The sequence below is a fragment of the Epinephelus fuscoguttatus genome, linkage group LG13 (assembly GCF_011397635.1).
Source record: "Epinephelus fuscoguttatus linkage group LG13, E.fuscoguttatus.final_Chr_v1".
Lineage (NCBI taxonomy): Eukaryota > Metazoa > Chordata > Actinopteri > Perciformes > Serranidae > Epinephelus > Epinephelus fuscoguttatus.
The window spans coordinates 41676492-41690866 of NC_064764.1; the positions used below are offsets into that span (position 1 = coordinate 41676492).

General features: G+C 40.4%; 1 protein-coding gene across 1 annotated transcript; it reads left to right on the forward strand.

Moving 5' to 3' along the window:
- The first annotated feature begins 6080 nt into the window (after positions 1–6080).
- On the forward strand, positions 6081–14167 carry LOC125899326 (uncharacterized). The gene is made up of 5 exons (XM_049593529.1): positions 6081–6329; positions 7567–7687; positions 9708–9913; positions 10203–10372; positions 11861–14167. Exons 1-5 carry the CDS (start codon positions 6257–6259, stop codon positions 11951–11953), a joined length of 663 nt encoding a protein of 220 aa, XP_049449486.1. The 5' UTR covers positions 6081–6256; the 3' UTR covers positions 11954–14167.
- The last annotated feature ends 208 nt before the right edge of the window (positions 14168–14375 follow it).

The window sequence follows — 14375 nt, forward strand, 5'->3', positions numbered from 1 at the left end:
TGTGCTAACTGGGTTCAGCCTTTGCTGACTGAGTGAACAATATTGAATGCTTGTGCTTTCTGAATGAACACAAGGTGCAGGCAGTGATAATTAAGGGGATTTGTGTGTACAGTTTTGCACGACTAATTTGAATCATGTGTGTAAACAGCTCAATACGGTTAACAGTTTAGGGAAATGGGTGTGTCTTTTGGGAGATGGCATTATGCATTAGGATATTTAGTTCATAAGTCTGGTAATAGTGTGTAAGCAACTGAGAAAAACTGTAATATAAATCTGACGGCACGTACTTATCACACTGTTGGATTGACTTCGTTTACTTCTGTTGGTGGTAAAGACGATCAAAACAGACTAGCCGACAGCATGCCATGAACGTGAGACGACGTTTCACGGCCAAATCAAATAACCAGTCGGAGGAGAGCCCTTCTAGCCAATCAGAGGTGGAAAAGGCGTACCTTCCCCTACCATCCTATGAAAAAAAAATATCGCTTCCTGGACACACTCCATAACCACCTCATCCCACCTGACGACCAGTTCTTTGGGCCACAGCAGCTCAACTACGTTGTCCTCTGGGACACTGTGAGTTTTCAGTGGGCTGCTGTGGTCAGAGACTGGCTCACCGACCACCCACTGCTGTATTCCTCCCACCATACTGCCCCTTCCTGAACCCCACTGAGGAGTTCCTCTCCGCATGGCGATGGAAGGTGTATGAGCTCAACTGCCAGCAGCACGTCGCACTGCTCCAGGCAATGGGGGGGCCTGTGACGAAGTCCTGGCTGAGGCCTGCCAAGGTTTCATGCGACATTCAAGGCGTTACTTCCCCCGCTGCCTGGCGAGGGAAAACATCGCCTGTGATGTGGATGAGGCCCTGCGGCCAGACAGGAACCAAAGGCACGATGTGGAGCACCAGTAAATCTGTTTTGATGGTTGTGGTTGTATTTGTTTGATTTTGGATGAAAAAAAAAAAAATCTGTTACTGTAAATGTGTTGTTTTATATTTGAATATACCACAAAACATTATACTGTAATACAGTATTTTACAAAATGGGCACGTGTGACAGCATGAACATACAAATGTATAATTCTGAGTGTTTTCCATTCAGACAGTAGTGTTTTGCATTTTTCCCTGCAATGTTCAATTGGTGCCACAGGTGTCTACTCATATGATGGCTGTGTGTGTCATTTGAACACAAAGTTCCATTTTGAGGAGATGTTGAACTTGTTTTGAAGGCAGAGTGTTATTCTGCATGAGAAGTGTTGACTTTAGCAGTTTGTGTGTGTGTCTTTGTGGTTTGTGTGTAGAGTTTTGAGAAAAGCAGGTCTTCCTCCAAAAATCGTGTGTAAGCAATAGAGAAATACTGTAAGTTTTAGTTTGTCTTTGCATGTGACAGCTGTTGCTTGTTTTTCTGATCTGGAGCCCAGTGAAGAGCAATACATCAGTCTGTAACTTGTCTGAGATATAGGTGTGAACCACTTCCTCAGAATGAGCTCAACATATAAAACATTTGATATCTGACATGTTTTTCAACCAGTAAAAGTTGCCCTAGTTATGTTGCTGATGTGACTTTCAGGTTGCTGACATGCTATTTCAGCCACAGGGACCGATCACGAGCATGTCAGTCTTTGGGTCGGGTTGTGCTAGATTCAAAATAGTTTGTAGGACATGTTGTCTGATCACAGTATTGTTTATCATCGTTATGAACAGCCACACTTGAAGTGAAATGTGTTAGCGTTTAAATATGGAGACAGCAGTGCACATTTTCAGGTTGTCTCCCCTGAAAGACATTCAAAGTGTCAGTTCACATAGAAAGTGACAAAAAACCTAATTTTCACACATTTCATTCCCTCATCTCAGGCCCTCTGGAAAGCTGCCCGGCCATTTACTTCTAATTTTTCCCAGTGGCCACACGTGGTATTGTAGTGCAAAAACCTCCCACAGGCCAAAAAGCATTTGCTTCATAGGCCACCATTATGAAAGAGACGTCTGTAAAACTGTTGACAGACATCTAAAACAGCAAACAAGGTCAATAATGACTCTTTCTGTCCTGAGTTTTTGATCCATGGAGATTTTATATTTGTGAAACTTTCCTCAAGCTGAGAAAAGTGATTTAAAAGCCTGTGACATCATTACAACAGGCATGTGCACAAACAGTGCTCAGGCATCTGCCCCCTGACTAGATCAGTGTCCTTTCTGCAAGACTAATATATATTTTGAATTTCTTTTAATGATTTTATATTTTAGTTTTAAATTAAATTTAAATTTGGCCCATGACATAGGGCTGTGCACCATGGACAAAAATTAATATCTTGGTATTTTCAGGCTGAATGGTAACACACAATATACAGTACAGGCCAAAAGTTTGGACACACCTTCTCATTCAATGCGTTTTCTTTATTTTCATGACTATTTACATTGTAGATTCTCACTGAAGGCATCAAAACTATGAATGAACACATGTGGAGTTATGTACTTAACAAAAAAGGTGAAATAACTGAAAACTGTGGCCATTTCTGATTTAACTCTTCCCCCCTGTCGTATAATTACACTTGACTTAATTGAAGAAACGCCGCTGATAAAGTTTTGCTAATTCAGTAATAAACATATTTTAATTCCTATAAAGTTAAGTAAGTTGTTAAGTAAAAACTTTTATTGTGAAGCAGAAAAATAAGGAAAGGTTGAGTTTTCGAGCAGAAACTTCACACAACTTCTAAAACGGCTGATAGCGAACATAAATGGTAAAATAAATCAGATATCTAAAGTAAAAAGAGGACGCAGGAGAGAAACTAAACTCCAAACCACAGAGATTCAGTCAGAAGCTACAGACGTACTGAGAGCTGAACACACAGATTTTTAAGAAAGCCTTTCTCTCTGGTCTGCTGCAGACAGAGGGGAGGAGAGTCTCACAACACTCACGGGTGTTCGCTGCAGTTGGCTAGATGCCACGGCTACCTGCTTGAGGGCGGGCGGCCCGTCTTTTGGACCTACTCCGGAGAAGGAGTAGATGCACAGCTCGGCGTGGCACAGTGCGTCTAAACTGATAATGGAAACACAAATCAGAGCTTGACTGGACGCAGCTAAAAATATCCAGAGGTGAAGGCCCACAGTATTGTACGTGTGCTACTGCAGTAACTCCATCCATCTCACAGACTGATGTATCTTAGCTCGTGCAACACACAGACCAATGTCTCACTGTAGACTAATGAACAGACAGATTAAACAGAGGAGCAGCTCTGTGTCTCTCTGAGTGTTGATGGAGAAACTGTGAGTGAGTGAGGGGGCGGAGCTATGTGTCATGTGACGCAGCTTAACCCTATATCGATATAAACGGTATTGTCTAAATTTATATCTTGCTTGAAAATATATATATATATATTTGTTTTTTGGCACCAGCACTTCATGTGAAAAAATATGTGGAAGGGGTGCCCTTTTTCCACTCGAGCACATGCCCTGCATATTGTCTGTGCACGGCACTGCATCACAAAGTAAAGTTTATGAGCTAAGAGGGAAGTCACGGGCGGGGCAAGTGGGAGAAACACTACTGCACATATTCAGCGGGCCACATACAGCAGAAGATTACACAGAGACTAGAACGTTTTGTGTTGTATGCGCCAGGTGAACAACTTCAATGGAATGAATAGGTGGATATTATTATAAATTGATGCCGCAACTATGTAATGTGTCGTTAAGACTTTGTGTCCATTACTCGTATTTGAGACTAGAGTGGCACAACAGTGCTTTGTGCTACATGCTAACATGCTCACAGTGACAATGTTAACCTGCTGATGTTTACCATGTTTAAACGTTAACATGTGATTATCAGCAGTAAACATAAGTGGCTGCATTTATACAGAGCTTATATCCAAAACCACATGTTTCAGCTTCATGGTGGCACATGAGGAAAAGTCAGGGGATCACCACAGTCAGTAAGCTTCACCCTCTGGGGACAATGAATGTCTGTACAACATTTAATTGAAATTCATCAGGTAGCTGTAGAAATATTTTATGGACTGGACTGAAATGGTGGACTCTCTAATACAAGCGAGCAGGACTTGCAGGCGAGATGATTTTACTGTACAGCCAAAAACAAAAGGAAAAGAAGATAAAAAGAGTGTTATCAACAGACGGACGGTGAATAAGGTCATTATCTTCTCTCAGGGAGGAGCAGCCCTCAGATGGCCCAATCACAGAGCAGATTTCAGGCTTCTAACGCTGATTGTGTCTGTGGTTTCTATGTGTCTCACTCACTCACGCACAGGATTTCACAGAAGCACAAATGCTGAAAAACAGGATGTGGACTAACACTGCTGACTCCAGTTATGCCAGATCACATCAAAGGATTCAGTTTTTTTCACAGAAACTTCATGCTGATAAAAAATAATGGACAGATGCATGCAGCAGTGAAACAGACAGCAGCGAAGCACACAAAATCAAGATTTTTTTTTTTTTTTTGCTAAAACTTCATTGAAATTCGACTCCTTTGAAGAAAGTCTTAAGTGCAGACAATCACAAATATAAAACTCATATTTAAACACCTGTTGTGCAACAACCACCTCCACCAGGATTTCCTCTTTACTGGAATCCCACACATTTCTCGTAGTGTGCTTTGCCTCCATGGCGAGCTGCTAACCGTCTGTTTGTTTGGGTTTAGCGCTGATCAGTGTGTCATTTCATGCTGCATTTCTATTGGTTAGTTAGTAGACGTACATGGTAACAGCAGTCACACAGTCATCCTAAATTTCTGACACAGTCAGAATTTTATCCCAGGCCGTCTTTGATTCCAGACCGTAACAACAGCCATCCTAGAACCTCCCTGACTGTGCGACGTCAAATCGGTCTCACTCTGTCATTAAAAAACGGTGCTTGGGCTTTGACTTCTGGTGTTAGACACTGACGACAAAGCCGTCCGATTTGGTGCCCGATGGCATCAGGGGAAAATGTGGCGGGACAACAATGACAGTTAAGGCAGAGAAAATCTAAGTAGAAGTAGTCCACTGAAGAAACATAGGGGTTAAATATGACGCTCTCCGTAGACGAGGACCTGCTCCCTCGGCCTGGCCTCACTCCAGTCGTCAATCTGGCACTTGGTCAGTAGCTGCTGGCGTCAGGCACAGACGAAAAAAGCTGTCCTTTCACATCAGTACGATGTGTGGCTGGTTGTCATTGTTTAATAGCGCCCAGCAGCATCAGGGGGAAAAATGGCAGGATAACAATGTACGTTAAGTCGGTGAGAGTCACAGTAGGGCGGATGGGAGGGGTGATGGATGGATCCAACAACCACCAACTTTCACCCAGGAGGCCAGTGTTTGCTTCCTGTGATATTGTAAAGCCAGACCCTGTTCTTTTTTCCTAAACCCAACCACGTGTGTGTGTTGGTGAAAACAGAAGTGTATTTTGAAAACAGACAATGCATGTAACAGGCTGAAGTTGACACGGCGTCCCAGAACGTCAACAACCAACACACCCAGGGTACCTTGGACGTCATATGTGGACGTGGAAAGTCCATGACCAAACGTGGACATGTGACGAGGTCACAGTGAGGATGAGTTGGCTCTCTGTGTAGATATAAACAGCCTATTCTGAGGTAACAAAAGCCCAGCAATACGTATTTGTGATTTTACACAAGAGAAAACAGACTTTATTACATTATATTCCTTTTCTGCAAGTGTATCCCCATAAATCCTACACTGGAGCTTAAGAGCCAGGACTCACGGTGTCTGGTATTGATGGGAATAGACACACATCATCAAAGTATCTTAACTGTTACAGAATTCCATGAAAAACAGCTCCTGTGAGTTGTTAAACATCGTTTCCCTCCTCAAAAAATGTCTGTATACAACTAACTCTGATACAAAAAATCATAAACTAAAGTTTTGCTCCTAATTTTTAAATTTTAAAATGTTCCACTGAATGAAGCAAATATAACATTTCCTGCTGTACAGGAAATTGGGTAATTAAAATTTCCTGTAGACCTGTAAAAATTGTAGGTATTGCATGACAAGCTACAGGAAAGAGTCCCACCCACAGAAACTACACAAACAACAGTTTGACTGACAGCTGATAAGAGTCATCACAGCACCGTGGAAATACAGAATGCGGTGAGATCAACACCAAGTCCAACCTCAGAAACCTGCCCTTTTCCTGTTTAATAAAGAGCTCAGCATCACAGTGAGGTGTTTGTGATGTCGCCTGGTGTCTCTGTGCTTTGATCGGTCGTTTTCCAGTTTTAATCACAGAGCGAGAAGGAGCAGAGAGGCTGAGATGACAGCTCACAGCTTCAACATCTTCATCATCTTCACACTTTGTCTGAGCTTCAGCTTCCACCCAAGCCATGGTAGGACTCTCAACTCCACCATCTACTGTCTGTAGGGATGTACAGAGTTGGTTTATTTTAAACTTTTAATTCTTATATAGTCATTTGTTGTTTTGTCATAACAATGCAGATAGTAATTCACCAAACCATCCAATGACACTGTGTTTTACATGAGCCTTTTCTTTACATAAGCTGAGATGCCTCTACATTTGTTGTAGTGAAATAATTAGTGTCAGCAGTCACAGACCATAGGGGAGACAAGGGAGAATTGTAACATCTCAAATTGCACCAATCAGAGATGAGACAGAACCATGAAACTCATTATGTTCTGCGATGATCTGTCTCTGATTTGATTGACGTGTTTTTCAAAGGAGAGGTTAATGCTGAAAATAACTCAGAGGTTTTGTATGTGTGGGGAGGAATGCAGAGTGGAATTATCAATGGTGAGGTAGAAGTTGCGAGAGGTTTGGTGAGGGATTTGGGACAGATGATGATCATGTCAGATTTTTCACAGTTCAGTTCGAGACAGTTGGCTTGCATCCAGGATTTGATTTCATTGAGACAGGTGGTCAGAGTGGGGTGAGTTTCAGTAGTGATGCATTTAGTGGAGATGAAGAGCTCGACATCATTGGCGAATGATGTTACCAAGGGGAGCACATAGAGGATGAATAGGAGAGGACCAAGCATCCAACCCTCGGGGATGCCTGGGACAAAGGAGCAAGGGAGAAAGTGCAATTGTTGATGTTCATGAACAGATGTTGATTTGTGAGGTATGACCTTAGCCAGTAGAGGGTAGCACTGGTGATGTTGATGGAGGATTCAGTGCTAAAGAGGACAGGCGGGAGAGAAAAATGTGTGGTTGATGGTATCAAAGGCTGCTGTAAGGTGACCAGAGTCAAAGGCAAGGAGGAGGTCATTGGTGACATTTGATGTAAAAACAATTAATGCCTGTCAACAAGAAAAAGATACAAGTTACCTACATAATAAATGTGTCCAAATAGCTCAAGAGGTTTTTGGGGAATGACATCAAAGCCAAAAAATGTTACAATTACCCTGGTCTCCACGATATTAACATACTGAACAAAGAAGGATTCTGCACCATCTATCAGAAGGAAAGAGGAGCTGCTTGAAAACACTGATTTTTAAAATGAAATCTGAAACAATATTCTGATGACAATGACCAAACAAAAGAAGTTGGATAACAGGGAAAAAACTTGACGTGTTTTCCAACAGTAGCGGAATTTTTTTTATGCGTCAGGTTTTGAGGTGTTTCAGCCAAAGAGTCGGGCTGTGAACCCAGACGGGTCGACCTCTGTCAGCTGTGAACATAATGCAAACGTCACCTCGGTCAAAGATGTTCGACTCAACGCCATATCGACGTAAGTATTGTGGTGTCATTAAATTAGTTATATTTCAGATCCCTCAGCTGGAGTGTTTTATTTTGAAGAGAAAACATATTACAAGAATAGTACATTTAATGTTTCAGTTGCATCATGAAATGCTTTAATCCTCTGCGACCCATATGGACCAATTTTTGTCAACTGTTTGGACTGAATAAGGGATCTCTTGGGGGAGACAGTAGGTCAACAGTATATGCCACAGAGAGGGGGTATACATCACCTAAAAGCTGGGCATCTGATGATTAATTTGAGGTGCAGCTCAACACTGTCAAGTTTTTCTAGTCATAAATCTGTGATAAACATTTTGTTTTTGGTAGATGCCTATTCAATATTTAAAGGTTTAGAGTGTATAAGGGCTTAGAACAGTCTGATAGAGGTATATAATGACCATTCCCATGCTCCTTTCTGTCTCATACGTTGTTTAAGCAATTTTGGGGTTGATGTCATTTGTTACACAGTTTGAGTAGCCTACTAAATTTAAGCAAGTTTCATCATTCGAGACTCAAACTCCCTCCAATATACCACATCAACACACCAAGGCCTTGAGGAAAAAAAATCCCATGCTTTGATTTGGTATGAAAAACTTTTAATATTTGGATTTTTGGATGATGAGCACTGCTGTTCTAGAAACTGCTGAGAAACCCCAGTATCATCACTCCAGTTTTTAAACTCAGCCTATCTGAGCCAAACAGCAAGATGCCAAGTAGGCAGATGTTAATCTCTGTATTTGTGAGGTGGTTTGACCTGCGGGAAATTCCATTTCATGCCAAATCAGATCCTAAAACTGAAATCTATCGCATGTTACACAATCAGGAAGACCCTGAAAGAACCCCAAACAAAGGAGAGAGCTTAAAAGTCTCCTAAAATGGGTTTAATTTGCCTTTTTCCCTAACTGGTGCATTATGGAGTAAAATCCTTTTTCATTTGGGACAGTGCTAGGACGACTACGACTACGCCACGATTTCTGGCTCGGTCTTTTCAGCCTTTAATAATGGATAGGACAGACAAGTGTGAAGGGGGGAGAGAGGGAGTGACAAGCAGCAAAGGGCCACAGGCTGGAGTCAAACCCAGGCTGCAGCAACAGCCTTGTACATGGGGCGCCTGCTCTACCACTAAGCCCCCGACGCCCTGATGGTCTGTGGTTTTTAACATTGACAACTGAAGCTCAGTGCTGACTTTTAATCGTTCCTCTGTGGCTCCAAAAACTATTGCCTCAGTTTTGTCTTTGTTTAATTGAAGAAAATAATAATTGGCACATCCAACTGTTGATTTGTTCGACGCACTTAGTCAGAACTTGTATTGGACCATAGTCCCCTGGTGAAATGGATATCAATTCAATTTTTTCAATTTTATTTATAAAGCCCAATATCACAAATCACAATTTGCCTCACAGGGCTTTACAGCATACAACATCCCTCTGTCCTTTGGACCCTCACAGCGGATACGGAAAAACTCCCCAAAAAATCACCTTTAACAGGGGAAAAAAAACGGTAGAAACGTCGATATGTAAATTTGTGTGTCATCTCAATAATTATGGCACAATATTTTGTTCAATTTTCATCCACTTATCCGGGGCTGGGTTGTGAAAGGCAGGCTGAGTACAAAGTACTCCTGCTGTCCAGCTCCTCTGGGATCCCGAGGCGTTCCCAGGGGGATTAAATATACCGTACATATTTTCTTGTTTCCCATAATCTGAGCCAATAGAAGCATGTAGATGTTCAACAGAAGAGGAAACATGATTGGAGCCTTGGGGAACTTCCCGTCATTTTTGTCCACTTAGAAGTATAATTACCCATAGACACAAAGTACTCCCTATCCATAAAGTAGGGACTGAACCAGTTGAGAGTTGTGCCAGAAAGTTTCACTCAGTTTTCCAGTCAATCTGGTAATATGTTGTGGTTGACCGTGTAAAACGCAGCACTGAAATCCAGTATACTGAGATTAAAGACTAGTGAGTAAAGGTTGGTTGTACTCTGTATATGTCTTTGTTTAATCTCAGAACATACAAACCTCGACTGCTCTGCCAGAAGGGGAAGAAAGACTGTAAGAACATCATCATGCATCAAGTGAATCTTAAAAGGTGGCTTTTCATCCTACTTGATGTCGGGCCAGAGGCCATGAAAATAACATACCAGTGTGAGTTCACTGTGATAATAAATGAGCTAGAGCACACCAAGGAGGGAACACCAACTAGACTACTGCCAGGTATGTTCGACCCTATTGATGATTTGTAGTGCCTCTGCAAATACAAAGCAATGGAAAAGTAAAGTCAGATACAATAAGTATGTTTATATGTACCTCATTTTATAACCTATATACAGTTACTGTATCAAAAAGTCATTTATCCTTTTGTGTTTGACAACTGACTGAATATTCTTGTAGCTCAGAATTAAATGTGAAAGCAAGCTACATTAACACTTTTTGCATTTATTTCAATCTTGACTTTTCAAATACTCTGGAGTATACAGGAAATTGCCTCACTATGTTTTATTAGGTCAAAAGGAAGGACCCTGCACATTTGAACCTCCTCCTCCTCCTCCTCCTCCTCCTCCTCCTCCACCTCCTTGTCTTCAGTTTCATCAGCTCAGGTGGATTCTGATTGGTCTGCTGGCTCTGATGTTCCTGTATAGCTGCATCATCACCTCCTTATACATCAGACTGAGGGTGACTGTCTTTCTATCTGTTTGGCTTCGTGTCTGTTTCTCTTACATGTCAACCTGTTTTTCAACCTGGGCCCTATTTACTCATGTTTTTGTGTCTAACTAACTAATGGGAAAGATTTGTCAAATTAGTCCATGATGAGTGTGAGGGCTGCAGCCGGCAGTGCTGAAACAGATGGCAATGTAATGTTAATGGGCAACTGAGCAACGTCAATATACGTCCACTGACAGTGTTTGTTTTTGCCACTGACAGACTCAAATCATTATTTTTAGTGTTTGACAGCTTTATAGACAGGATTTCTGCAGAGGCAGACATCCAAGAGTACGATGCGTTTTGTTTGACCGAAAGTGCTGAAATTGCCATCGCCAAACCCACCAGACTCCAGCACATACATGCTGCCTCTATACACGCTAAAATGACTGTTCATTTAAATGGAGTCTGGTGGGTTTGGTGATGGTGATTTAAGGGCTGTTACTGGATAAACAAAAAGGAACTTACTCTTAAACAAAAAGCTCTATCTCTGTAGGGATCCTTTACATATTGTTTCAAACATTAAGAATAACAATCTGAGCCTTTAGTGGACATAAAGTAAAGATGCACAATTGCCCACAGTGATTATTTTGCTTTTTGTTTTGCCGCTGACAGCTGTAGCACTCTCACTCAACAATGGACCAAATTAAAAAACTGTTGCCACCATCAGTCATTTAGACACGAAAACACAAGACATTGGGGTTCAAGTTGGAAAATACCAATGTTACTCTTCAATAAACTCAGGGCAATAACTTGTGCGAGGATAGTGGCACTCCAAAACATAAAATCTCAATAGTGTGACCACATTATTTTCATAGATGAGTGCAATTCGTTAGACGAGCCTTCATCAGAGCCTGATCTCAGGGCAATAACTTATGCGGTAGGATAGCATCGCACTAAAATATAAATACTATGACATCAGTTTACCACATTTTGGCAGACAAGACGTTTTTAGACAGAAAAAAGAAATGCATGGAGTGCTGCAGGGGTCTTCAAAAAGTGTGAAAATGGTCAACCTCTGGTGCTCTTCAGTGCAGGAATCAGTCTTGACATTTTCAAAAAGAAGAATCTGAGGCACTCAGAGGGACCAATATATCTACCCCACCTAATGATTTTGTCTTCTTTAGACTCTTCTTTAGTCTTCTTCAGACTCTGGGAGCCAAAATCAAACTAAATCTATAAAGTCTTTTACGCTCTGACTTCTACTATCTCAGGTTATTTGATTTTCCTATCTAGTCTAGTTTGTTTGGGACTAAACTATGCGAGCTATAGCTACAACTCTTATTCGGAAATGTCCTATGAAGATGTCTGCATATTAGAGGTTAGAGGAACAGTGGTGGTTGTCTGTATCATTCCGTTGGGAATATTACCTCTATCTCCAGCACTGTTGGAGGCACTCATTGAGCTAAGTATTATTAAGAAAACTCTAACACATGTTACTTTTCTGTTTCTCTGTTTCAGACCAGTGACATAGATCCTGAAAACTCCGTCTATGTTGAAATGAGGAAAGCGCCTCGGCAAATGAACTCACCTTTTGACATTTATTGTGGGTAGCTGACTCACTCTTCTTCACCACTGGCAATATGCTGAATGTAATGAGAGGGAAAACACTGCTGTTGTTGCAGCTGGTATCAAAGCCTTGCTTTTGGATATCTTTTGTTTGTACTGAAGATGAACAGCAGGGTGAGACAAAGACTGTCTAAAGCACCCATGAAGTCTGCCATTGTACAAGTGTTCATCTCTACTGTATGCAATGTGGCACTAGGACATTATCCATTATGTTGTGTATGTATATGGATATATATATATAATTTATTATGATTTTTTTTTAATCAATGCTTTTAAAATCCCGGTTAATGGGAGTTTTCTAATGCTTTCACTGAGTGAATTCATGCATATGCCCACAAATTAATCTATGTGACTGTTAGGGTTCAACTTTGTTGAACTGTGACAGTGTTCTCCCTGGAAATACTTTCTATTGAACGAAATGGTATACAAAATGCCACAGGAAAATGAACAGAAGAGTAGAGAGCAGCTGCAGGAGCTATAGTGGCCCTGCAAGTCACTGTCATCGAGTTTTGGGCCACCACCTGTTTCCTGTGAATGAGTGAGCATCACTTTTTGTGAATTTCACCTTGCAATATCGTGGAATATACAATTAAAGTGACAAAAAATTATTTGGACATAAATAATGGTTATCTTTTAACATTTCAATTTTCATTTATCAGTTTTGTAAAACTAAAGTGATTCTTACATTCTCCAGTCTTAAAAAAATGTGTAGCTGTATTGTGAAAAAAACAAAAACAAACCTAAACTAAAATGCACTTGTATGTCTACAGTCTATTTGTTGAACCTTTATAGCGACGACTCGTCTTGAGTCTGTAGTTAGGCTAGCTATGAATCGAAATCTAAAAATGGAAAAGTCTCAATAATAGTAATAATAATAATATAATTATTTATATAGCATCTTTAACCCTTTGCAACCTTGATAGACAACTGTTTTCTCGGGCTGCATTCAGGTGCCTTTCACAAGAATTTAAACCTTTGAAACCTGAGCAAACTGGTTTGATTTATTTTGAAAATGTGCAAAATAGGCAATGAGAAACTTGAAGAAATGTCCCGCAAATTTCAAGAAAATAGTAATATGTGATATGAAAAATGATCTAAAGAAGAAAAGAGAGAGAAAGAGAAGGGAAAATTATTTGGAAATTATCAAAAAAGGAGGAAAAATGTCCGGAAAAATTTATTCATACTTATTATAATTATGTTTAAAATTGCTTCACAGGAAAAAAAAAATCTCTTTCTCTATATATATATTTAGCACTTTTTCAAGGTCGTTTGCTTGTTTGTTTTTGTTTTTTATTTAATTTCATGCATATTTGTGGGTCATCTCTTGTAAAGTTTCTCATTGCCTCTTAGTTTCATTCTTGAAAGGAATTAGGTCAATTTGCTCAGGTTTTAAAGGCTTAAAAACAGAGTTGCCTCCTCTGCACTGAGGAAAGAGAGGACATGAGGACAGAGAGTCAGGGAAGGAAATGTAAAATGGCTTGAAAAACTGCTCCTTATTATTCCAACCCAAACCGTTCTTTTCTGATGATACCTGAAAACCACATAGCTTTTTTGCACTATAAATGATAATTTAACTCAGTTTTCTTCATTTCTCCTGTAAATGTAATGTACTTTATTTTATACTGTCTAATTTGCATTCCTTTTTGTAACCACAATGTTCATGCACATGCACATTACAATGTTTATTTAGCCTTGTATTTATTTTTTTTTTTACTGGCCGCTGGTCATCCCGCCGCTGGTCAAGTTTGGTGGGCTTCTGTCTCATGTCTAGCAGCACTCTTATGGTATGAAGGGCATGATTGGAGACGCTTTGATCCACTCTAGAGGAAAAAAGGGAAGTCATGGACAAATCAATGCCATTACTCATCCCTCAGTGGACGAGCCTCCTCTTGACTTGAAGGTGCTTCAAGGTGGGAAGGAGAGTAAGACAAGTTTGGATGCAGCCCAACGTGGCCCAGATTTTGAATATACTTCAATAAAACAATTATGGAAAGGTAGACAGATAATACATAAAGAAATCCATAATTATTGGAAATGAAGATGGACTCTCCAGCCCTCTCTGCTGCTGTGGGCCACAATAGTTATTGTATACACCATCACATGTATTGTTATCTTGTAGGCTTGGTCCTGATGTCTGACTGTATCTTTCCTTTCTGTCACCTTTTATTTTGTGACATTACATTTTATTAATAAAATGATAAAGCACAACCTCGTCCTTTCCTAATTGAAAGCTAACACATATGTAAACATGACAGCCATAACTAAAAGACACTGATTTGAAGTCTAAAACATAGAATACATGCATGTACAGCTTCTTTTCCAGTTTCTGTCTTTCAAAAGGCGGGTATGGGTAAAAGCATAATTTATGGTCTGTTAAACTACCATAAAACTTCAATTAATAGCCCGG

Bases quoted from the DNA above. Each gene is read 5' to 3' on its own strand.
- LOC125899326 (XM_049593529.1), top strand. From the start codon at position 6,257: ATGACAGCTCACAGCTTCAACATCTTCATCATCTTCACACTTTGTCTG. The intron at 9,914-10,202 runs GTATGTTCGACC...ATGTTTTATTAG, and splicing joins ACCAACTAGACTACTGCCAG to GTCAAAAGGAAGGACCCTGC. The intron at 10,373-11,860 runs GTGACTGTCTTT...TCTCTGTTTCAG, and splicing joins CCTTATACATCAGACTGAGG to ACCAGTGACATAGATCCTGA.